At 45.0% G+C, this 22,824-nt stretch overlaps 1 protein-coding gene across 1 annotated transcript; it reads left to right on the forward strand.

The window, feature by feature from the left end:
* Positions 1 to 1,660: 1,660 nt before the first annotated feature.
* Positions 1,661 to 19,324, forward strand: F2R (coagulation factor II thrombin receptor). Its single transcript, XM_012738344.3, has 2 exons — positions 1,661 to 1,982; positions 17,948 to 19,324. Exons 1-2 carry the CDS (start codon positions 1,895 to 1,897, stop codon positions 19,144 to 19,146), a joined length of 1,287 nt encoding a protein of 428 aa, XP_012593798.1. The 5' UTR covers positions 1,661 to 1,894; the 3' UTR covers positions 19,147 to 19,324.
* The last annotated feature ends 3,500 nt before the right edge of the window (positions 19,325 to 22,824 follow it).

A 22,824-nucleotide genomic window follows, 5' to 3' on the forward strand; every position in this document is an offset into this window, starting at 1 on the left:
GGTTAGGGGAGGCAGGACATCCCTTACTTTTCATTTTATATCCTTGAACTGTCAGAAATCCCTGTCACATTTATTACTTTTGTATTTTACACGGTATTTCACTGATTCTAAGATATTTTCTTCCTACTTAAGCAGCCCTGAAATAGGTATGTCAGTTTAATTGGCAGCTTTTTTTCTTGTGGTACATGAGTTAAAATGATGAATCTTAAAATCAATGGCATCTTAGGGATACAAGTATAAGTGAGTAGTGGAGACATGTGGAATTTTAATGGTCCACATCTCCTCTTAGACATGTTTTCCGAGGAGAATTCACTGAATTGGGGCCGATTTTAAACAGCACTATTTAGTGGAGTAATTCCATAATTTATTGAGTAACTTCTGTGTGCAACAAGGTTCTGTGCTGCAAAGGCGAAGGGGGATATAGAGAAGAACAAGATCGTCTCTGATCGCACTTTCTCCTCTGCTCTAGTTGGGGAAATGATACTCTTCGTGCAAAATTCCCTTTTAAAAAGCCTTAGAAACCTGCTCTTGGCTGCCGCTTATCACCCACGGGTGGTAAGAATACGCCTGCACAGCAGTGCTGTGAGTTGGGAGAAGGGGCTGCGGCTTAGCTTTCCTAGAAACAGCCGCTGGGGGCCCCATTTCCTGCTGCGGTCTGAAAGTCACGCTCTCCGGAGACTCCTCGGAGCATCTTAAGCTCAGGGCTCCTCCCGCGAGCGTCAGCCGCGACGTCCCCCTGAGGGCCCTCATCGAGTTTCGAGAAGAGTGTCCCCTGCCTTGAATTTAGCCAAGCCTCTGTAAAATCGTTCAAAGAAATGCGAAGGCCCTTGGAAAGTTACCGGGACACTTCGGCCCCTGGGCATCCCCAGCGTTGGGGCGCCTGAGTGCCGCCCGCCGCCCGGGCGCGGCCCCACCTGCAGGCGCCGCAGGTGACCCTGGTTGGGAGGGGGAGAGAGAAGAGAGGCCGCGCGCGGGAGGAAGGGAGAGGCCGCTCTCGGGTAGGGGGCGGCTGGTCCCACTCGCGGGCAGCCTGTCCATGAAATAAGTGCCAGGCGTAGGAAATAAAGGCAAACGAATGACAAACGCCAAGAATTCTGCCCAAACCATTCCCATGTCGGGGCAACCCTGTTGCTATAACGTGAACCTTTTAATCCGCTATCTCAACATTGCAAAAGCAGTGGTGATTGGCAAACTTTTAAGCTAAATACCCAACTTTGCAAAGCGGCCGCAGCGCTCGACACGATGCCCGGCGCCCTGCAGTGAGGGAGGAAGGTCTCGGCGGGGCCCCGGGCGCATCCTGGATGGGGCGCTCGCCGTGGTCGCCTTTGCTTCCCAGGAGGGTAACGACCCGCCCAGGGAGCAGCCGGCGGCCGCGCGGCCCAGTCCCAAGGACCCCGCCAGTCTGAGTCACTGACAGCTTCGCAGGTCAACAGCGCCCAAAGGAAAAACTGTTTCGTTTGGATCCCGCAGCCGGACGGTGGCGGGCGGCCAGGGCCAGGGCGGGGCACCGGCGAGAGGACTGCCCCGGGTGGCCGAGGCGCGGGGCCAGCCGGCCGGCGGCGGCGGGACGCGTGGGGAGGGGGTGGCCGGCGGCAGACAGCGACGGCGTCTAGGCGCACACTCCGCGCCGGGGGGCGCCCTTCCCGGCTCGCGCCGCTCGTGCCCGCGCACCCGGCCCGCCCCCGCCCCCGCCCGGCCCCGCGCGCTGCGAGCCGCCTCTGGACCCAGGCTCGCGGAGGGCGCCCGGACGCCTGCTTCTGCCCGCCCGCAGCCCGCGCCCCGCCGCCCGCGCCCACCCGCTGCAGGACCCCGCGGAAGTGAGGAGAGAAGGGCGAGCGAGTCGCCCGCGGCGGGGACAGCCTCCTGGAGCAGCGCCGCGCGGAGCCTCCGGACAATGGGGCCGCGGCGGCTGCTGCTCGTCGCCGCCGGCCTCAGTCTGTGCGGCCCGCTGCTGGCTGCCCGCACCCGGGCCCGCAGGCCAGGTGAGAGCTGCCCGGCGGAGGCTCGTGCGGGAGGGGGAGGGACACGGAGCGGGGACTAAATGGGCAAGGGGACCGGGGTGGGGTGTGCCCTGACTTCACCCCTGCCTCCGTTTCCTTCGGACGCCGAACAGGCATTTGGGCTGGGGTCCCGAGTCTCCCCCAGTCACATGTAGTGGGGCGCGCCCACCCCAGCCAGCCCTTCGCACGGCCCAGCCGGTGCCCCTCTGGACGCGGTTTTGGAGGCTGCAGCGCGCCTGCCCCGGGGTATTGGATATGGGGCGCGGGGGGCGGATTGCCCTGGGGGAGCCTGCGGTCCTGTGTGGGCTTTGTGGTCATCATGTGGTCTGCTTCTCCCAGGACCACTCCCACCAGTAAACGTTCTGGTCTGTTCAGTGTAAAGTTAGAGCACCGCTCCCGCTAAAGTTTTGCTTTGTTGGAATTTTTTTTCTTGCACATTTTAGAGGCGAGGAAAGTGGCCTAGAGAAAAGCGCAGTGTGTCCCTGAGCACGTTTAGCAGAGTATCAGCAGCCCCCGGCAGGGCTGCCCAGGAGGTGCTCACCGGTGGGACATACACGTGTGATAACAGTGTGGGCTGGTGGTGGGAAGGGGGCAGGTTTGGTTTCTTACCTAGAAGCCATTCCTTCTAAGTGAGTTGGGGAAAGGGACTCCTCCCAGAGCCAGGCTCCCGCACACACTGTGGGATCCCAGTTTTTCTTAACGAAATTTCTGATCTGCTGTAAGGAGACAGTTTATCTAGAAGACATTGAACACTATGAAATAAATAGATTTGGTCGATTTATTTGGTCAAACATTTTCTATTACACCTTCCCCAGACCTGGGCAGAGGAGTTGTTTTTAACCTGGGAAGGCACTAAATAGAAAGTGAGAAGAGTGTCTTTCAATTTCTTAGTACCAGTAGTGCTTTATAAACTTTTCGCCATTTTTTTCATAAAGAAACCAATTTTCATGGATTTTCTTCTTATCGGTGAAAGAATGTGCACTCTGTATTGCTCCCACACTCAAAAGGGTAGCTACATCAAGATTAAGAGGTGACAAAGATGGAGCATGTTCTCTGCTCTTTCTCTTTGTTCAGGGTGAGTTTTGAGGAGATGCTTTTAGGAAAACTAAGAGACCCAGACTGGAGCCCAGTGTTTGGCAGCGACTCGCCTGCCTGCCTGTGGATACCATCAGCATTAGCACTGAGCGTGTTTGGAAAAATTGTGTGTGATGCTGCATGATTTCACAGACTGTTATGTGATCCGCTTTATTTTATTTTGGGACAAGCTCTTGAGAATACGACTTTGTGTGTGAGATTTGGGTAGTGAGTGCAGAACAGGTTTATACAAATGCTGCATCCACCATAGCCACCCTTCCTCACAGTAGCCCCCCAGGGAGGCTTTCGGTCTCCTGTAGGGAGTGAAGTCAAAGGCTGCTGGTTTCCGCCATGCTGCCTCCTTCCTCACGTAAGGGGTGGTGCTTGCCAGATGGACACTCCGAGTGTAGACAGAAAGACAAGTGGACACACATTGGCTAGTCTGTCAACACTGGATTCTGGAACCACTTTGGGAGGGAGAGAAGAAAGGAGGATGACAAAAGAAAAAAAGGAGCTCTGTTAAGTGCAATATTCCACGTCAGGCCCTGAGCCAGGAGGAATTTTCACTTAGCTCCTGTCATTCCACCCTCTCAAAACACCTTGTTAAGGTGGGTGTTTTATCCCCTTTTGCTGATTCTGAAACTAAGGCTCAGAAACAGTGGCTAGCCAAATGGGGAAAGAAGGCTGTTGGAACGGTCCACACATCTTTGGTGCGGGGAATAAATAGGGCTTTGTCTTCACAGAGTTTAAAATCACTAATAAAGTCAACCAAAAACGGGTCTGCTTTTTATTATCACCATGTACCAGCAATTCTAAACAGTGTCTGTCATAAAATGCTGGTGCTGAGACCACTCCCATCATCCAACAGTGCCTCTCCAGTCCTTGCTATGCCACTGCTGAGAGAGGATTCAGAGACAGAAGTGTTTGTTTATTACCCAAGACCACCCGCTGCATGTGCTAAGAGGGCCTGTCCCACTGCACTTTCTGGTTTTGTTCACACTCATTTTGGCACTTTCTACCTTATTACTTTGTGCGTATCTCATCTCTCCTGATAGGATTTTAAACTTTTGTTTATTCCCATGGAGTCTAGAACAAATGTTCACTCAGCAGATATGTGCTGAGAAATTTGTAAATTCCTGAACCAGTTTACATTCCTTGGTGCAGACAATTTAAGTGGGATGATGTTTGTTCCTTAGAAAGGTGCAGTGTCCAAGAGTATAAAAGGTGATGTTTATCAAATTTATAAGACTCTAGTCTAGAGGGTGAAAGCATTCAAGACTAGCTGGTGGTGACTTACAGCAGAACGGATTGGGTGGGTGATTGCACATGCTGCTTTTCCCTGACCCACAGGATCGAGCCCGGTTCCATGGCAGGGAGCGAGGTGCCCCTCTCCTTGCAGGAGGGTCCCAGCCCCTGCCCAGCCACCTCGTATTATACATCCTCTGCTTCACCCAGCTCCACCCTCTAGTTCCTCCCCCAAGGAGCTATACTTTCTCTGGCTTCTATCAGCAGGTCACTCCCTCTGGCCAGAATGCCCTCCCCACACCCCAGGGCACCATTTAATTAAACACAGCTACCCTATGTGGAGCACCTACTACTGCTGACACCTGCCTAGGTAGGTCACATACACTATCTTATCTATTCCTTACAACAGCCCTTTGAGTAGATGTCATCCCGATGTCATCCCATTTTACAGATAAGGAAAAACAGAAAATGAGTAAGTCACAGACTTGTGGAACTGGGAGTTGACCACAGGCCAGTCTCTCCTTGGCTCAGGCTTTCTCTACTGCCCCCTGCAGAGAGAGAGCCCTCAGACTCGCCACCCTTCTCACAGTCGAGGACTGACCCCGCTGTGCTCCCAGTACCCATAGAGGCAAAGTCTGTGCCCCATTGGCTTGGTCGCCCAGGGAGGTGTTTAGTAAGCATTTATGCATGGAGTATGGTATCCTGCCACTGTCTTTTGCTAACAAATGATAAGGCAGGCTATAAATAGAGCCCCACCCATGAATTTGCTAATTAATTGGCTGTTACTAGACATGGTGATCTTTAGCCCAAACAGAAAGACAGGAAACCGGACAGTGGTTCTACCCTAAGCAGACCAGAAAGCTCTGTGAAGCTCGAAAGTCAAATTTTTTATGAACCAGCAAGTAATTTTCTACCCTACTTATCTCTCTATATTATATTCTTGGTGGCTTTGCCTTTATTTTTATTGAATATATCAAAATAGCATGTTCTCTCCTAATTTGTCCACTCTTCCTTTGTGGGAGGAGAATTTTTTGAGGCATTCCCAGCCCTCTTCTTGGGAATTTTCTCCTGTTGCCTCTACTTGTTGCCTTTCCACTCCCTTTATCCTCCTCGTTCAGCGATTCTCAGCCCTTTATAAGGTCTTAACAGGTCAGTGTGTTGTGAACCCCAACTTGCACTTTCTCAGCAACTCTGAACTTGTTCCTTTTCCAAAATGCTTCTGTCTGGTGTCTTCCCCTGTGTCCTAGCTGCCCCTGCCTGCCTCCCTTAGTCATTTCACTTTTGTCCCTGTCACCCTCATAGCCTAGAACTCAGCTGGGCCTTGAGCAGGAGTACCCCCAAGACAGTGGGGTCCTTAGGACCCTGGCTTTCTGATCTTGCTGCGCTCCTCATTTTGGACACTCACCCCTCTTTTACCTAGGAACTCTCCTTCCTTCCTTCCTTCCTTGCTTCCTTCCTTCCTCCCTCCCTCCCTTCCTCCCTCCCTCCCTCCCTCCCTCCCTCCCTCCTTCCCCCCCTCAGTTCAGTTGCATTTAGTACATTCGTAATGTACAAATACAGCCTCTGCTCAGTTACATCACATCATTGTCATCATCCTAAAACAGGGGTCCTCAAACTTTTTAAACAGGAGGCCAGTTCACTGTCCCTCAGACCATTGGAGGGCCAGACTATAGTTTTAAAAAAACAATAAACAAATTCTTATGCACACTGCACATATCTTACTTTGAAGTAAAAAAAAAAAAAAAAACAGGCAAAAACACCCGCATGTGGCCTGCGCGCCCTAGTTTGAGGATGCCTGTCCTAAAAGGACACCCAGTACCCCTTAAGCAATCAGATCCATCTCCCCTTTCCCCGAGCCCCTGAGAACCACCTACCGTGTTTCCCCGAAAATAAGACCTTCCCATGAAATAAACCCTAGCAGGATCTCTAAGCATTTGCGCAATATAAGCCCTACCCCAAAATAAGACCTAGTGATTTGGGCGTGGCTGCGCAGTGTATCTGCACAACCCATGCATTTCGTCGTGGTAAAGAAGACGAACAGTCCCATTCTCATCTGCCCCATGAGAGCTCTGCTGCTCTACAGGAGAGATTGGGGCCAATGTTCTACAGCAAATAGAGTCGCTAGAAATTCAGGATAGAATTCAGGATTTGAAGAGTTATGATGATGTTCCAGAAGAAGACAACTATATTTGCATAAATGTAGGTTGTTGTACCGTACTTAAAAAAAATAACACATCCCCTGAAAATAAGCCCTAGGGTGTCTTCTTGAGGAAAAATAAATATAAGACCCTGTCTTATTTTCGGGGAAACACAGTATTTGCTTTTTGTCTCTATGAACTTACCTATTGTTGATATTTAATATAAAAATGGAATCATATAATATGTGGCCTAAGTGTGAGCTTTCATGTCCCAAAATATCCTGTCCTACACTGACCGTGTCACTGTACTTGGAGGGGCCCACTGAGGCTGAGGTCATTATCCTTCATCCTAAGGCATCCAATGAAGTTTTGCCAACTTAAAATGCCCTTACAGATCTTTATATATTCTTTATTTGCTTTCAAAAGTAACTGGCCTTTTGAAATGACAGGAATAATCTGTAATTTAAACTTGAAAACAAATTTATTTAAGTTTAAGAAAATTGTGTAATCCAGTGGTCCCCAACCTTTTTGGCACCGGGGACTGGTTTCACGGAAGACAGTTTTTTCATGGACATGGATGGTGGGGTGTGGGACAGACCAGAAGGAATGGGGAAAGCCATCAAGTCACAGTAGCCCCCAGGGAGACCACTAGTGACCTAACCTTACCAGGAGGCTCCAGGCAGGAAACTCACACACTTCCCTAGTGTGGTCTCTATGCCTGCTGAGGCCTTGGGTACACCTATATTTACTTCTCTGTAACTCCCCTTCTTTTAGCTTTCTCTTAGGCTTGCTTTCCCATTCTTCCAGAGTAGTCCCTGCTCCTTGACATGGGATGGGAGGAGAGGCAGCCTCTGATACCTGCAGCCTCTTCTGACCCTGTATTCAGGCAAGAATTCTACCTTTAAATCTGCTTTTTCTGCAGCAGAGATTTTTGTTCATTTATGGCTCTTGTGTCTGCCCCATCTAAAACAATGTCTTAACGACTTGTTTTTCTGTTTTGTCCTTGAACGTCTTCCTGCTACCTCTGTCCTGTCTGTAAGGGCTGCACTGTTGGCATGTGTGGTTCGCGTGTAGCAAAGATCAGAACTCCAGAATTCCCACGCAACAGCTGTGGGCCTCGTCACCTTAAGCTACTATACACTCACATGTCCACATACTGCCTGCTTTAGCTAAAAGGATGGGCAGATTCATTTGTTTGGTGAAATGCTGGGAAAAAGAGGGTACTCCTTTAGGAGCAGGTCATGAATTTACAGGTGTTTAAAGAGACAGGATAGTGTGGTGTAGTCAAAGGGTATGAGCTTTGGAGCTGGGCAGATCTAGGTTCAAATCCGAGCTCCTCCACTTGCTAGCTGGGTGACTTTGAATTAGTTACTTAGCCTCTCTGTGCCTCCATGCTGTCATTTATAAGATGGGCTATAATGCTGATCTCGTAGAAATGTTAGATTTACATGAGGTAAGACAAATGAAGTACCTGACACATAGTAGGTGCTCAGAAAGTTTTTTATGTGCCATGTTCATCATATTCCAAAAAAGCCTTTGAAGAGTTGATATCAAATGAACTCTCTAAGTGTAAGACTGTGTTCACACAAACATTCAAGAACTTTTTCCCTTCAGAACTAAGACAAAAGAAAAATAAAATAAAAAATCCTTGCCCTTCATTTCTAGTGGCAAGTAAATACACAAATATTTGTTTTACTTTTTTTTTTCCACTTTTTGTTGTGGAAATTTTCAAACATACCGCAAAATGAACAGTGTAGTTACTCCCCATACCCATCATCCAGCTTCAGCATTATGTGCATATGACCAGTCGTCTGTCATCTATATCCTCAACTGTCCTCCTCCGCCAACTGGATAATTTGAAAGCAGACCCCATATATTGTTTCAGCCGTAAATATATCAGTATAGGCCGGGCGCAGTGGCTCATGACAATAACCCTAGCACTCTGGGAAGCAGAGGTGGGAGGATCGCTTGAGCCCAGGAGTTTGAGACCAGCCTGAGCAGGAATGAGACCCCACCTCTACAAAAAATAGAAAAATTAGCCAGGCGTGGTGATGCATGCCTGTAATCCCAGCTAGTGGGAATGCTGAGGCTGGAGAATCACTTGAGCCTAGGAGTTTGAGGTTGTGAGCTAGGATGATGCCACTGCATGCTAGCCTGGGTGACAGAGTGAGACTTTGTCTCAAAAAAACAAAACAAAAAAAACCCAGTATATATCCTTAGAGATAACTGTATTTTCACATAACTGCAATACTATTATAATACATAAAAAATAAATAATTCCTTAATATCATCTAATATTCAGTGTTCATATTTTCCTGTCTCATAAATGCCTTTCAACAGCTGGTTTGTTTGAATTAATATCAAGCAAGGTCCACTGCAACATTTTAATATGTAACTGTCCTCCACCCCCACCTCTTTTTTATTGCTGTTTATTTGTCAGACTGGGCCATCTGTCTTAAAGGCTCTTCTACATACCGGATCTGGCTGACTGCATCTTGAATGCATGGATCTTAACATGTATGCAGTGTTTCAATTCATTTCATCATTATTCTTTTGATGAGCACATTGTTACATCTTTGGCCAGTCGGAACCCGTTCAGATTGACTCCAGTCTTTTTGGCCCAACCCTAATATTCTTTGAAGACGCTAAGGCTCACTTTCTATTTTCCCTACCCCAGATCTGGAACCAGCCATTTCTTTAAGCAGCACTGTTTCCCACCCCCCACCCCCTACCCCCCAGGCTCCCCCACCCCTCCCATTGGAAAATGGTGCTTGTTTCAATTTGGGGGACTTGAGCATTCCAACAATGCTGCTGTTTCCACTTGACAGAGTTACTGTGTTTCTGTTGTTTTTCCGTCGTCCTCCTCTCCGTTTCTCTCCAGCCTGTAGTGTGGTTTCAAATGTGGACGAGGTCCTGGGACTGCTTTGTTAACTCCCAAAGAGCGTGAGCCCTGTGGGGCAGAACCATGAGTCAGAACTGAGCCTGGTGTGTCCTGGGATACTGGCATCGAGGAAATCCCAGGATCAAATGGGACATTCAAAGACCATCCAGTCTCCCCTCTGCTTCCAGGCCAGATCCCATCCAAGTCAGAAAAAGTGTTGCCTGACTCACGAATTTTAAAAAATCCTCAGAGTTAGAGAGTCCATGTTTAAGTTATTTAGCAATGTGCTGTGTTCAGTAACAAAACTACTCTAGAGCTAATGAGAGAAACCTAAGTTAAGTGAAACTTAGCAAGAAGTGTGAGAACTGATTTTAAGGAGCTGTGCTGCTTTTTTTGTGAAACCAACAAAAGTATGAATGAATGACAAGAGCTTTCGGCATGTTGACAAGCATTTTCTCCCTGACCTCCGAGCTGTGCTAGGACTGGAGGAAAAGCACGATGCTCAAACTCGAATTTCAGCTTGAGAGGCTTGAAGTAGTTGGAATGATCTAGTCACCTTGCATTGGTTTTGTTCTTTCTTTGATGCTGGTATATATATATATATATATATATATATATATATATATATATATTTTGCTGACATTCTTTAATTTTACAAAAACCAGAATATCAAACCTATAATGGCAATGAAAAGTAACACCTCAGGCAATGATATTTAATCGAGGGATTATGCATTGTTTCTGGGTTCTAGCCTATAAAAATTTCATGTTTGCATGAGTATAATGGTTCTGTCATGAACAGATCAGATCAACTGTACTGAGAAGGCCTAGCCAGAGAAGACATTTTTGAAAACAAGTACCTGTTGCCGAAGTACTAAATACAGAGTATAGCCTAATGACAGTTTTATTTTCAGATGAAGTGATACTATCTAAGGAGCTTAGTTATGAGTATGTAGTAGTTTTCAAATTGGGTTCCTCCTCCAGGTATCATCTTGATTCACGTGTGTGTGTACATGTTCATGTGCACTTTTTCCCCCTCTGGGCGTTACAAAAGTCCCTAATCTAGCCAGAATCCTAAAGGATCAGCAGAGAATTGTGTTATTTTAAGGTTCCTCTAGATCAGGATTTTTTTTTTTTTTTTTTTTTTTTTCCAAACAGAGTCTCACTTTGTTGCCCGGGCTAGAGTGCTGTGGCATCAGCCTAGCTCACAGCAACCTCAAACTCCTGGGCTCAAGCAATCCTTCTGCCTCAGCCTCCCGAGTAGCTGGGACTACAGGCATGTGCCACCATACCCGGCTAATTTTTTCTATATATATTAGTTGGCCAATTAATTTCTTTGTATTTATAGTAGAAACAGGGTCTCGCTCTTGCTCAAGCTGGTTTTGAACTCCTGACCTTGAGCGATCCACCTGCCTAGGGCTCCCAGAGTGCTAGGGTTACAGACGTGAGCCACCAGCCTGGCCTAGGTCAGGATTTTTATGAATATAAGCTTCTGTGCTGTTAAAGTGCCAGAACCCATTCATTCTTCTCGTTCAGCTCCCGCACTTTCATTATGACCTTGAAGATAGCTTCACACCCCTCAAGAGCTGTTGGTACCAATGTCAGGCCTCCATGTGACTGGGTCAAGGTGAATATAGAGTAAGTTAGACACTCAACAAAGGGAAGAAAGTGATACTCTGGAAAGCGCTGTGAATTTGAAATTTGATTTATAACTCTGAACCCTTGGCCTACACACTTTACAATCTGCTCATGTCCCTCATCATACTGAAAAACTAAACATTGCTAAATAGCATGGAAGAGGAGCCTAGATTTCATTGTAATTTAAAATAATTGAGTGAGAAAACAGCTGGGTCTAAAAGCACACTAAAAGGAAGTGGGACGGAAAGGATAATAAGATAAGCAATGTAATCTCTTACATTGCTTAATTTATATAGTTTCCAAGTGAGTATGTCCTGTTTCATGTGAGATGCTCCTAGCTGCCAGATTTGTAGGCCAGATCGGTGTCAGAATCCCATTTAAATGATTCTGAGCTGAGTTCCGAGAGGTTAACCCTTTGCACTTGGATGTCGGGTGTGACTCGACACGGTTAGCATCGGTAGCAGCAAGAGAAAACAAGTGAGTGCAAAGGGTTAAGAGACTCCTGGCAGAGCCAATATTAGAGTGGAAATATGTGACAAATTTAAGGAGTACCTACTATGTGCGGGGCTCTGTACTAGAGATTCAGAGATTAATAGGAATAGTTCTTATCTTTGAGGATCGATGTGGACACAAATGTGTACTCAGAGACTTGTCACTGGAGACATTTGCCCTGTCCCTGTGACAATCTGCAGGCCACCCTTCACCTCTGGGGGCCCACTCTTGATCTTGCAGAGGTACTTTGACCTCAACTTTATACTGCCAGGTTCTGTCCTATCTCTCAGTTGGTTCTACTCTAGCTCTGCTGTTCGTTTTGGAAATAGATGTCAACGTGATTTTTCTTTACTTTATTGCGCATAGTTGTACTATAAAATCCTTATCTGCTAATTCCGATATTTGACTAATCGTGAAATGGTTTCCATTGATTATCTTTTTACTTGAGACTGGAACATACTTTTCTGATTTTCCTTTTCTTTTCCTTCCTTCCTTTTTGTTTAATTGACAAAAAATTATACCTATTTATTTTGTACAACATGATGTTTTGAAATATGTATCTATTGTGGGATGGTTAAATGAAGTTGTTTAACATGGCATTATATTAAATACTTATTTTGGGGGGTGAGAACACTTAAAATCTGCACTCTAAGCTATTTTCAAGTATACAATTCATTGTTAATTAACTGCAGTAATCATGTTGCACAGTGAATCTCTTTTTTTTTTTTTTTTTTTTTTGAGACAGAGTCTCACTTTGTTGCCCAGGCTAGAGTGAGTGCCGTGGCGTCAGCCCGGCTCACAGCAACCTCAATCTCCGGGGCTCAGCGATCCTGCTGCCTCAGCCTCCCGAGTAGCTGGGACTACAGGCATGCACCACCATGCCCGGCTAATTTTTTGTATATATATTTTTAGTTAGTCAATTAATTTATTTCTATTTTTGGTAGAGACGGGGGTCTCGCTCAGGCTGGTTTCGAACTCCTGACCTTGAGCAATCCGCCCGCCTCGGCCTCCCAAAGTGCTAGGATTACAGGCGTGAGCCACCACGCCCGGCCTGCACAGTGAATCTCTTGAACTTATTTCTCCTGTCTAACTGAAATTTTGTATCCTTTAACCAATGTCTCCCCAATCCACCCACCCTCCCTCAGCCTCTGGTATACACCATTCTACTCTCTGCTTCTATGAGTTCAACTTTTTTAGATTCTGTATATAATAAGTGAGATTAGGCAGTATATGTCTTTCTGTGCCTGATTTGTTTCACCTAACAAAATGTCCTCCAGGTTCATCCACTCTGTTGCAAATGACAAGATTTCTTCTTTTTTTAAGGTGGAATAGTATTCCATTGTGTATAAGCACAATTTCTTTATCCATTGATCTGTCAGTGGACACTTAGGTTGATTCCAAATCTTGGCTATTGTGAATAATGCTACAGTGAACATGGGAGTCCAGATATCTTCTTGACATACTGATTTTATTTCATTTGAATATATACCCAATAGTGAGATTGCTGGATCATATGATAATCTATTTTCAATTTATTGCACAACCTCCACACTATTTTTCATAATGGCTGTTGTAATTTGTATTCACACCAACAGTGTATATACAGGTTCTGTTTTCTCTACATCCTCACCAACACTTACTGTGTTTTGCCTTTCAATAACAGCCATTCTAACAGGTGTGAAGTGATATCTCATTGTGGTTTTAATTTTTATTTCCCTGATGATTAGTCATATTAAGCATTTTTTCATGTACTTTTTGGCCATTTGTATGTCTTCTTTTGAGAAATGTCTATTCAGGTCCTTTGCCCATTTTTTTTTTTATTGGTTTGTTTGTTGGCTGGTTGGTTTAACTAATCCCATGACAGATTAAATTGATTTATTTGTCTTCTTGTTATTAAGTTGTTTTCATTCTTTATATATTTTGAATATTAACCCTTTATAAAATGTATGGCTTGTAAATATTTTCTCCCATTCCATAAGTTGTCTCTTTACTGTTGATTATTTCCTCTGCTGTGCAGAAACTTTTTAGTGTGATATAATCCCATTCGTCTATTTCTGCTTCTGTTGCTTGTGCTTTTATAGTCATATGCAAAAAAATTATTGTTGCCCAGAACAATGTCATGGAGCTTTTCCCCTATTTTTTTTCTGGTATTTTCATAATTTCAGATCCTACATTTACATCTTTAATCCATTTTGAGTTGATTTTTGTATGTGATGTGAGAGGAGTTTATAATTTTTGTCTAAGGGATGGTTAGATCTGGTAGGACCTCCTGATTATTCTTATATTAAGTGATTTTGGATTATATGATGGATACTGTGTTGCGAAGACTCTGGGTTTATTATATTCCTTCAAATAGTATTGGTATTTTTGTTTTAGCAGTCAGTTAATTTGGTTGGACTCAAACTGCAGTTTCTCTTTCTCTCTCTCTCTCTCTTTGCCTCTCTCTCTCTCTCTTTCTCTCTCTCTCTCTCTCTCTCTCTCTCTCAGAAGCTCAGATATCACTTCAGTTCTTTTATTGTTAGCAGAGGTGTTTTTGTTTTTTATTTATTTCAGCATATTACAGGGGTACAAATGTTTAGGTCACATATATGGCCTTTGCCCAACCAGATTCAGAGCTGCAAGTGTGTCCATCCCCCAGACGGTGCACACCGCACCCATTAGGTATGAATATACCCATACCCTCCTCCCCTCTCCCATCTGCCTGACACCCGATGAATGTTATTACTATATGTGCACTTAAATATTGGTCAGTTAATACCAAGTTGATGGTGAGTACCTGTGGTGCTTGTTTTTCCATTCTTGTGATACTTTACTTAGTAGAATGGGTTCCAGCTCTATCCAGGATAATACAAGAGCTGCTAGATCACCGTTGTTTTTTGTGGCTGAGTAGAACTCCATAGTATACATATACCACATTTTATCTGCCTACTGGCTCAGAGACTAAACAGGGCGTGCCATTATCCAAACAAAAATCTAAAGGTAAGAAGCAACAGCTGATCCAGATGGGAAGGAATCAGCAAAAGAACTCTGGAAGTATGGAGAGGAGCAGAGGTGTTTGGCACCTTCCTACACGTGCATGGTTCAAGGTTCAGCCAAAGCCTAGGACAGAATTTGCACTGGAGTTTAGCATTCCTCCTCTTTTACTTTTTCCTCTCTGGGACTTTCTCCTAACTTTCCAGTGACTATGGTTACCCTGAACTGTGTCCTCTGGTTCTTTGGAACATAAAGACTACAGGTTTTCTATCTGAGTTTTAGTCACCTTTTATGGCACTGGTGTGATATAGAAAAAAAAAGGGCCATTAACATTTTCCCCAGACTCTTTTCTCTCACATAGCACTTCACTCAGCTCTTCTGACACCAGATGTTTAGGTGGTATTTCCCCACACACCAAGCAATCGATTCTCCTGCAGATTCTCCAGCAGACACCAACAGCTGGTATCCTCTAATTTAACTCCATTCTGACACTGTCTTCATGGAGATACAGTCAGATCCCACAAGTTAAGGGCTCAGTCCTCTAGAACTTCTGACCATTCATCTGGGGGTTCCCATGGTCCCCTCCTTAGATTCAACTAATTTGCTAGAGTGGCTCACAGAACTCAGGGAAATACTTTTCTTACAGTTACTGGTTTATAAACCTTTATTGTAAAGCCTATTACAATGGATACAGATGAACAGCCAGATGGAAGAAATGCATGTGGTATGTCGGAAGGGGTGTGGAGCTTCCATGCCCCCTCTCTGGGGTGCCACCTACCAAGAATTCCTCCTGTTCTGCCATCCAGAATCCCTACCTCTAATCCTGTCCCTTTTGGGGTTTTATGGAGGCTTCATCCACAAAATTACATCATTGGCCATTGGTGACCAACTTAACCTTCAGCTCCTCTCCTATCCCTGGAGGTTGTGGGGTGGGGCTAAAAGTCAGGACCCTGTAGTCCTGCCTTGGCCTTTTGGGTGTTCAGCTCCCATCATGAAGTTATCTAGGGGCCCCCAGCCATCAGTTTTCTCATTAGCATATAAAAGACACTTATCATTCCAGAGATTCCAAGGATTTTTAAAGCTATGTGCCAGGAAATGAGGAGGAAGACCAGATATATATTTCACAACATCATAGGCACTGACATTGGCCTTTCAAGCTAAAAGTCACTGAAAACAAGAAAATTACCAGGTTCTATTCTATCTTCCAAGATTCACCCCTCCCCTCCTCCGTTCTCCCCTTCTACCACCCTGTAAACCCAAATGCCTTCAGATCATTGATTGGGGGACAGAGGGTAGGGAGGGAGTCTAGAGTTTATCATTTTTATCTAATGGATGGTTGGATCTGGTAGGACCTTACAGAGCTGAACCAGAAGCAGAACTCTCTCTTCTACCGTATTATGCCTCTCTCTATAAATTTCTGTTTATAGGAGGGGTTCCACTGCTGAAAAACTAAACCAAAAGTTTGAAAATCCACTGTACTTGTCCAACTTCCTGCCAATTTTCTTTCTTTCTTTTTTTTTTTTTTTTTTGAGACAGAGTCTCGCTTTGTTGCCCAGGCTAGAGTGAGTGCCGTAGCGTCAGCCTAGCTCACAGCAACCTCAAACTCCTGGGCTCAAGCAATCCTTCTGCCTCGGCCTCCCGAGTAGCTGGGACTACAGGCATGCGCCACCATGCCCGGCTAATTTTTTGTAAATATATATATTAGTTGGCTAATTTATTTCTATTTATAGTAGAGACGGGGTCTTGCTCTTGCTCAGGCTGGTTTCGAACTCCTGACCTCGAGCAATCCACCTGCCTCGGCCTCCTGGAGTGCTAGGATTACAGGCGTGAGCCACCGCGCCCGGCCTTCCTGCCAATTTTCAAATCCTCTAACATCACTTGTAAGTGACTTGCATGTCCAACCTTTATTGTAAGCATTTGCAGTGATAGAGACCTTGCCCTTTTTCCTTTGTGGTTTTGTTAGGTAGACAGTGAGGGATTCTGGGTCTCTTAGCTGTTGCCACCATCTATCTTGGTCCTACCCCACCCTAATTCTCCATAGCTGGGGGAGGAGGAAAACCCTCCAAATCTGCCAATCAGAACTTGGCGCATCAGCTGTGAAAGAATGCAGAGGATTCTCTAGCCCACAGGCCAAGCCTCATGGGTACCATAAAGTCTAGAAAGGGACCTAGAACCCACATGCACAGTAAGACTCAGGTCATGCAGCTCTTCAACTATCCAAACTGGTTCTATAGTAACGTTTTGAACACCATATCCGGACACCATAAAAAAAGACCCAGACCATAACCATGATCTCTTTTTCTGCAGCGACAAAGGGTCTGGTCATCATCTGTGGCATATATATCATGCTTTGTAAACCAATGTCTTGCTCTTGCTCTATAATCCTATCTTGCTCCCCCTCAATAAACTTCACCTCCTGCGTGCCTTACTTTGGTGCATCTGGTCATTCTTTAGCATGAATGCACTAAGAACCGACATTCCAAACTAAAGCCTGACATAGTCTCTCTTCCCTCCTCTGCTTCCTGAGGCCCAGAAAAGGCTCTTTGTCATTTCTCTTCAGTGGCAGAATTTTAGCAAAGCTTCTTGGGAAGAAAATTTGACTGGATTCTAGCTGCTAAGTGTTACTTTTCTTTGATGATCATTTCAAATGGATGTTTTTGGTGGGAGGATGTGTACAGCTGAGCCTTTATTTTGACACCCGGTTGGTACGCCAAAGACCCTGGTTGGCCTGGCATGCACCTTGAGGCATGTAGCATTCTGGAAAGGAGGCCATCAGCCTGGCGTGGGTGGCCCAGACCACTCAGGAAGGAAGCCGGACAGTGCCTGAGGTGACAGATACCTTGTGGCTATGTTAGGAGATAACCCGAGGCACTGTGGTTTGGCCCAGATATGATGACAGATTGCTACATTCTACTGTGTCAGCACACCAAAAGAGGAGAGAAAAACTACTGTCCCCTGGACGTTGGGCATAGAACTGGGAGTCCTGGGTCCTGCTCTGAATTTGCCCCTAGCTCCATAACATGTAAGAAGTCTCCTCACTTTCTGTGTGGATTTTTCCATTGGGGGGATGGGTTTCATATGATAGTTGCAAACTAAAGAGAAAATGTGCCCATTAAGGCATGTGGTGGAAAGAGAAGTCATAGGAGCTGGGAGTGATTTGTTTGTATAGACAGTGGCTAGTATGGAAAAGAAATCAGTGCTTGATTCCTTCATGTCAGGAATTTCTTAATGTTTGCAGCATGGATCTCTGAAGGCATATCATTCACCTTTTTCCCTTTGAGGAGCAGAGTTTTAAAAGGGTTTGCTTACATCACAGCAAAATGTGGCACAGTATTTTGCATCCGCTTTTATTCTCTGATAATGGCTATTTGTGCGTCACCTGCTCTTTACCGCCCCCTTTCCTAATAAAACAAAAAATAAACAAAAGTAAAATATGCTCTCTACTTGTCTCTTTTGTCTTTTTAATTCATTCACTTTTTTTTTTAATTTTAAAATTTTATTTTTCAGAGTCCAAAGCAACAAATGCTACTGTGGATATCCGGTCATTTCTTCTCCGAAAGCCCAGTGACAGATATGAACCATTCCCACTGGGGGAGAACGAGGAGGAAAATGAAAGTGGGTCAACCGAAGACAGGTTCATCTCCAACAATAAAAGCAGTCCTCTTCAGAAACCACCCCCTGTGTTCATCTCGAAAGATGCCTCGGGATATCTGACCAGCCCCTGGTTGACCCTGTTCGTGCCCTCCGTTTACACGGGCGTGTGCATAGTGAGTCTTCCGCTAAACATCATGGCCGTCGTCGTGTTCATCTTGAAGATGAAGGTCAAGAAGCCGGCGGTGGTGTACATGTTACACCTGGCCGCGGCAGATGTGCTCTTTGTGTCCGTGCTCCCCTTTAAGATCAGCTATTACTTTTCCGGCAGCGATTGGCAGTTCGGGTCTGAAATGTGCCGCTTCGTCACTGCCGCGTTTTACTGTAACATGTATGCCTCCATCATGCTCATGACAGTCATAAGCATTGACCGGTTCCTGGCGGTGGTGTATCCCATCCAGTCCCTCTCCTGGCGTACTCTGGGAAGGGCTTCCGTCACGTGTCTGGCCATCTGGGCTATGGCCATCGCAGGGGTGGTGCCCCTGCTCCTCAAGGAGCAGACCACGCAGGTGCCGGGGCTCAACATAACCACCTGTCACGATGTGCTCAACGAAACTCTGCTCGAAGGCTATTACGCCTATTACTTCTCAGCCTTCTCTGCCGTCTTCTTCTTTGTGCCGTTGATCATTTCCACAGTCTGTTACGTGTCTATCATTCGATGTCTTAGCTCTTCCACAGTTGCCAACCGGAGCAAGAAGTCCCGCGCTTTGTTCTTGTCAGCTGCCGTTTTCTGCGTCTTCATCGTTTGCTTCGGACCCACGAACATCCTTCTGATCGTGCATTACTCATTCCTTTCTCACAGTTCCTGGACAGAGGCCGCCTACTTTGCCTACCTCCTCTGTGTCTGCGTCAGCAGCATAAGCTGTTGCATCGATCCCTTGATTTACTACTATGCGTCCTCTGAGTGCCAGAGATACCTCTGCAGTATCCTGTGCTGCAAAGAAAGCTCCGATCCCAGCAGTTACAACAGCAGTGGCCAGCTGATGGCAAGTAAAATGGACACCTGCTCTAGTAACCTGAATAATAATAGCATATACAAAAAGCTGTTAACTTAGGAAAAGGGACTGCTGGTTGGTTAAAAAGAAAAGATTAAAAAAGTGAATCGCCTGAGGATTCTGTTAGTACCTGCCTAAACTGTATTTACTTCACCTCCTAAAACAACAATGTATCATTTGCACGCCTGCTTCTTATGAGAGCCATCAAGTGTATATTTTTGTTAATCACCAGAAAAGGTAACAAGAATAGAAAACAATGTTTTTATTCCAAGGGAGTATGCCAATGATGTGTTAATAACCAAATGTCACTTCTTCATATATCTCAGTGACTTATTCATACACATATATATGTATGCACACACATGTATTATTTGCAGTGCAGTATAGGATAGGCACTTGGAAACCCTCTCTTGTTCTCCCTCGGCAATTACAGAAATACTCTCCGAATCTCCGATTTTACGTGCAAAGTCTAGGTTAGTGACGTTTAGCCCTGAACATCTGACAGTGTCCATCAATAGAGATTCCATAATTTGGACTTACACAGCTTTTGCAAATAAGTGTATTTTGAAATTGTTTGACGGCAATGTTTAAGTTATTGAGGGACAAGGCTTAGTATTTTCTGTGTATAGAAAAAGTTCTAGTGTTTTAAAACATATCAGAGTTTGATTTCTTAAAATTATCGAAACAGATTAAAAGCCCTAGTTTTGATATGGGTAGCATTTTTGATGTTTTACACACTGTAAATGTAAACCAAGACTGAGCATAAGTGCCACTAGTGACCACAGGCTGGCTTTCAGAGTAGCCCACCCCTGAGAGCTGCATGTGTCCGCCCTGATGGAGAACGCCAAGCAGCAGATACACGGCAGGACCTCGTCAGACCCAGACTGGCCAGAAACCCTTCAGCCGAGCCTCTTGAGAACAGCGAGATTGGGACCACCGGGTTTGCTCTGTCCCCCTGGAGTTCCCCCAAGGGCTGGCTGTGAACTGATGACATTTACTAGAAACTGGCAAAGCAGAATGTGCTATCCTAGGAGGTGATGACCATGAAAGCCCTTGTACCCCCTCTCAAGAGCAGAGAAAGAAGGCATGCTCACGTCCAGCAGTTGTCCCAAAAGGCTAGTTCTCACTCGGAAGCACCGTTATGTGCTGGGAGCCTCTGATGGTGCCAGCGTCCAGAGTGAAGTGAGACTGAGACCTGCCCTCAAGAAGAGCAAAGTAGACTGTGCATGGATGTAATGTGACGTGGCTATAATCAATATGTCATGTCCAGATGTGCTTTTAGCCAGCTGTCAGCAAGCATGTTTCACACAAGCAAGGCCTGTCAGCTTCGAACATTTGGGTTACTTTGAATATTGGGGTTACAGCTTCCTGTGGTTATAACTTAAAATGGAAACATAACACAATATAGGACATGTCCAAAGCAGCACCGGGCATGGTGGCTCAAACCTGTAATCTCAGCACTTTGGGAGGCTGAGGCAGGAGGATCACTTGAGACCAAGAGTTTAAGACCAAACTGAACAACATAGCAAGACCCTGTCTCTATGAAAAATTAGCTGGGCATGGTGGCACATGCCTGTAGGTAGTCCCAGCTACTCTGGAGTCTGAGGCAGGAGGATCGCTGGAGCCCAGGAGTTGGAGGCTGCAGTGAGCTATGATTGTGCCACTGCATTTCAGTTTGAGTGACCAAGTGAGACCCTGTCTCAAAAAAAAAATACCAATAGATTACTCAAATGAAGTGTTCTTTCAAGAATTATGTCAGTCTAGTTGGAAATAACAGAAGAAAATAGAGTTGAAATTGAAATTTAGGAAAATTATTCTTTACTTTCCATTTACATTTCTTAACAGTTAATGAGATTATTTTAAAAGCATTTTTCAACCCCTTGATAAGTATGGAGTATAGACAATCTTTATGGACTTGACAAATTAATTTGAAAATTAGTTCAAATGTGTCTTTTTATACTTACAAAAAAATAGTGGCATTTTAAACAAAAGGGGAAAGTTGCAAGGCAAATGTTTTATCTATTTAAAAGAACAAACTATTTCCATATCCCATAGATTAATTTACATAAAAGTAATGTAACTGTATTGTAAGTAGAAGCTAGTACTGATTTTATTAATGTGGTTACTGTATTCATTTTATCTAAATCAGTGGAGATTTACTGTCATTGTTTATTCAGTCTATATATATTAAAATATTAATATGACTATCATTACTATACTTATAAAATATGTCATTGTTTTTATGTGCACTCTTAAAAATGTAACCTATATTAATAAACATGAAAATTTGCTTGGTATCTGTTTATTATTTTTTTTTTTTTTTTTTGAGACAGAGTCTCGCTTTGTTGTCCAGGCTAGAGTGAGTGCCGTGGCGTCAGCCTAGCTCACAGCAACCTCAAACTCCTGGGCTCGAGCGATCCTTCTGCCTCAGCCTCCCGAGTAGCTGGGACTACAGGCATGCGCCACCATGCCCGGCTAATTTTTTTTTTTATATATATATCAGTTGGCCAATTAATTTCTTTCTATTTATAGTAGAGACGGGGTCTCGCTCTTGCTCAGGCTGGTTTTGAACTCCTGACCTTGAGCAATCCGCCCGCCTCGGCCTCCCAAGAGCTAGGATTACAGGCGTGAGCCACAGCGCCCGGCCTTGGTATCTGTTTAGAATGAATTATTATTATATCTTTCTGGCCTGGGCACACTTTAAGGATTTTACTGAAGAACATTTAATGAAGAGGTAATTTGCAGAGGCATGGATAGGTTTAAGGGAACCAACAGAGGATGGTGAAGCACTCCAGAGACTAGCAATTAACGAAAGCTGTTACCACCCCAAAACCCAGAGGCCAAGTAGTCCATAGAGATCAGCTTTCTTGGGCATAGAGAATGAATCTGGGCCGGGCGTGGTGGCTCACGCCTGTAATCCTAGCTCTCTGGGAGGCCGAGGCGGGCGGATTGCTCGAGGTCAGGAGTTCGAAACCAGCCTGAACAAGAGCGAGACCCCGTCTCTACTATAAAAATAGAAAGAAATTAATTGGCCAACTAATATATATATATATAAAATATTAGCTGGGCATGGTGGCGCATGCCTGTAGTCCCAGCTACTCGGGAGGCTGAGGCAGGAGGATTGCTTGAGCCAGGAGATTGAGGTTGCTGTGAGCTAGGCTGACGCCATGGCACTCACTCTAGCCTAGGCAACAAAGCGAGACTCTGTCTCAAAAAAAAAAAAAAAAAAAAAAAAAAAAAGAGAATGAATCTGGAAAAATAAATAGAGAAGAAAAAAAAAAAAAAAAGCACCATTTCTGCCAAAAGCATTGAGTGATTAGTGCTCTCTCTCTTCCTCTCCCTCTCTCCCCCTGTCCCCCTTCTAAATTCAAGGTTTTATCATTGAGAATATATTCAGATTCCTGGATTATAGGTATCAAGGACAGTGTCTGCAGTTCTTTCCTGGTCAGAGACAGACAAAGACAGAGCAGGGAGGAAACCCATTCCTTGCCACCTTCCCTGCCCCAGTGACAACAATCCTTTGCCACCTAACACTCCCTCAGGCCGAGGGAGGAGGGGAAATTTAAAGCAAAATGACAGGTTCCTCAGAGTTGAAAAGTCAAAAAAAATTATTAATAAAATCTTTCTAGATGCGTAGTCAACGGAAAAATTATTTCAACTAAATAAGAATTTTGTTAACACAGAATTTTTAAGTTAACACAAAAATTGTTCAGGTTCTTGAGGCGCGGACTCCCCATA

Source organism: Microcebus murinus, chromosome 11 (assembly GCF_040939455.1).
Source record: "Microcebus murinus isolate Inina chromosome 11, M.murinus_Inina_mat1.0, whole genome shotgun sequence".
NCBI classification, from domain to species: domain Eukaryota; kingdom Metazoa; phylum Chordata; class Mammalia; order Primates; family Cheirogaleidae; genus Microcebus; species Microcebus murinus.

Bases quoted from the DNA above. Each gene is read 5' to 3' on its own strand.
- F2R (XM_012738344.3), top strand. From the start codon at position 1,895: ATGGGGCCGCGGCGGCTGCTGCTCGTCGCCGCCGGCCTCAGTCTGTGC. The intron at 1,983-17,947 runs GTGAGAGCTGCC...TTTATTTTTCAG, and splicing joins CACCCGGGCCCGCAGGCCAG to AGTCCAAAGCAACAAATGCT.